The sequence below is a fragment of the Borostomias antarcticus genome, assembly GCF_949987555.1.
Source record: "Borostomias antarcticus genome assembly, chromosome: 18".
Classification (NCBI taxonomy): domain Eukaryota; kingdom Metazoa; phylum Chordata; class Actinopteri; order Stomiiformes; family Stomiidae; genus Borostomias; species Borostomias antarcticus.
In genome coordinates, this window is record NC_140251.1 from 11967462 (window position 1) to 11969954 (window position 2493).

At 52.5% G+C, this 2493-nt stretch overlaps 1 protein-coding gene across 1 annotated transcript in view; it reads left to right on the forward strand.

Moving 5' to 3' along the window:
- Positions 1-205: 205 nt before the first annotated feature.
- The window catches only part of tead1a (TEA domain family member 1a), a gene marked incomplete at its 3' end in the record, with an annotated part of 15832 nt that continues 13544 nt past the window's right edge, over positions 206-2493 (forward strand). The window contains 2 exon segments of the mRNA XM_084452982.1: positions 206-382; positions 384-396. Of these exon segments, the coding sequence (XP_084309108.1) occupies positions 239-382; positions 384-396 (157 nt within the window). The 5' untranslated portion in view covers positions 206-238.

Genomic DNA, 2493 nt, shown 5'->3' on the forward strand with positions numbered 1-2493 from the left:
TGTGAGCCTGCCACTGGCTCAATGTCTCCCTCTGTCTCTGTGTTTTCGTTGTTGTTCCTCCAGGTTCTCCCCCCTGCTCCCTAGCCAGCTACGAGCCGGGGCTTGGACCAGCAGGCCTCGTTAGCCTCATCGTTAGCATCGGTGCCATCGTTAGCTGCGGTGACCCAGGCTTGGGGCGGAGGAGGCCAGCATGGAACACCACAGCAGCTGGAGTGGCAGCGAGAGTCCTGGGGATGACATGGAGCGCCTGAGCGACTCCGGGGACAAGGGTATGGACGGAGACCCGGAGGGGGTGTGGAGCCCGGACATCGAGCAGAGCTTCCAGGAGGCCCTGGCCATCTACCCGCCCTGCGGCCGCCGCAAGATCATCCTCTCCGACGAGGGGCAAGATGTACGGTGAGTAACAGGAGCCTGGACACCGGGGGGACTCTGTTTGTGTGTGTGTGTGTGTGCGTGTGTGTGTGTGTGTGTGTGTAATCCCTGCTGTACTGCAGGATTTCATCAGCCTGTTTACGTTTGTGTTCGCTGTCAAAAAATACTGATCAACGCTATAGACACAGGGTGGAGTTAGACGAGAGTATCAGAGTGTTAGAGAACTTTGAGTTGTATTGATCTGATCAATCAATAGGTGTGTGTGTGTGTGTGTGTGTGTGTGTGTGTGTGTGTGTGTGTGTGTGTGTGTGTGTGTGTGTGTGTTGTCGTGTTGGCAGCATGTCCTGTCTAGTCCTGTCCTCAGTGTTGGAGTGTATTGATCAGCATCAGCAGATCAGTAGATCATATGAGCCAGACCAGAGGATGTTTCCTAAGGCCTCCTTAGCCAGAGAAGAGCACGATTCTTCACCGTGGGTCGCTCGCTGGCGGAGGTACCAGAGCGTAGAGACCTGACGTCCGTGCTCCTCTCTCTCCTGTCCCCCCCAGTCGATAGCACATTCCCCGTTAACTATGCCGGAGCATTTTGGGGCCACTTTGCTGCTCCCACTGAGCCACTGGGAACCAGGTGGAGAGGTGCTCTGGACTGATGAAGACAGCTGATGGGTTGATATGACAACAAAGGTTTGCATTAGTCAGTCAGAGAGAGAGAGGGAGAGAGAGAGAGAGAGAGAGAGGAGAGAGAGAGAGATAAGGGGTAGAGAGGGCTGGCACCACAGAAGGCCTGGATTCAATAACAACTTAATTTGATGTCCGCCTGGTCACATCTAGATTAGGAGACAGAGGCTGCCCTCTCACGGCATGTTTGTTGAGGGGGGGTGGGGGACTAGGGAGGGAGGGAAAGATAGATGGAAAGAGTAGGGGAAGAGGGATGGAGGTGGGGACCAGGCAGAGTAAAGAGTCGAATGGGGGGCTAACAGCGGCATTGGGACGACCACAGAGAGACACAAGACAGACTGGAGCCCCCCCCCCCCCCCCTTTCAACGCTGCTACAGTAATTAGCAACTGTCACCATGACAACTGCCTGCAGCTTGTAAACAATGTCTGTTCCTCCTTGGTGAGGCAGAGCTCTCTCTCTCTCTCTCTCTCTCTCTCTCTGTCTCTCTCTCTCTCTCTCTGTCTCTCTCTCTCTCTCTCTCTCTCTCTCTCCCTGTAGACCTCTCATCTGTGTGGTGTCTCCCTCTCTGAGACCCCATACTCCCATACAAACACTCTCAGTTATGATATCATTGCTGCTATAATGATATGCATGCCAGCAGCTGCCTGTTCTACTACAGGACGGTTAGCACTGCCCTCAGGGCTGTCTCAAAGCATGCTGGGATAGGAATGTCTGTCGGGGCGGAGTCACTCAGGGACTCCCTCCGGCTAGACGCAGTGACTAGTCGATATACTCACTCAGTCACTTGCACAAGCCCCGCCTCCTCCACAGCTGTTGGTAGATTTGGCGGCATGGCCTGCGCACTGCCAACATCGATAGGGGAAGTTAAGACATACTAAAGTAGCACTGATGTGATACCCTGCCGTGACTCTGCCTACGCTGAAGTCAAATCCAATCAGACACCAGATACCCTTCATTCTCTGCAGCAGAGGTCAGAGGTCAGGCTTCGTTGGTTGCATGTGACCACTATAGATGGAAGAGCATCATCAGAGGAGACAGCTGGGGTGTTTTATCATCCGTTTACTCTGCGAGCCTGTAAAACAGAGGAGCTGGACTTTATTACGGCGCGAGGGGAGGCTGGGAGAGTATATCGAGACGTTATAGAGGTCCTAGAGTTTTATTGAAGGTGTGTAAAATGATCCTAGAGTTTTATTGAAGGTGTGTAAAATGAAAATACAGCGTGTTGCTTGGAGAACTGTGGAGCTCGGTCCTCAGAGAAGGGCTGTTCGGTTCAGGGCTGGATGTTGTCTGACGTTGTATGAGTCTATGAAGTCTTCCACATTTTCATTCAGGGACTCTGGGACTATTCACTAAGGTGTATGGATGTGGATGGAGGGATGCTGTTTTGCTGCTTATTGTTACACACCAATAAGTCCAAAGAAAATTCATAATTTCATACCTGTAGG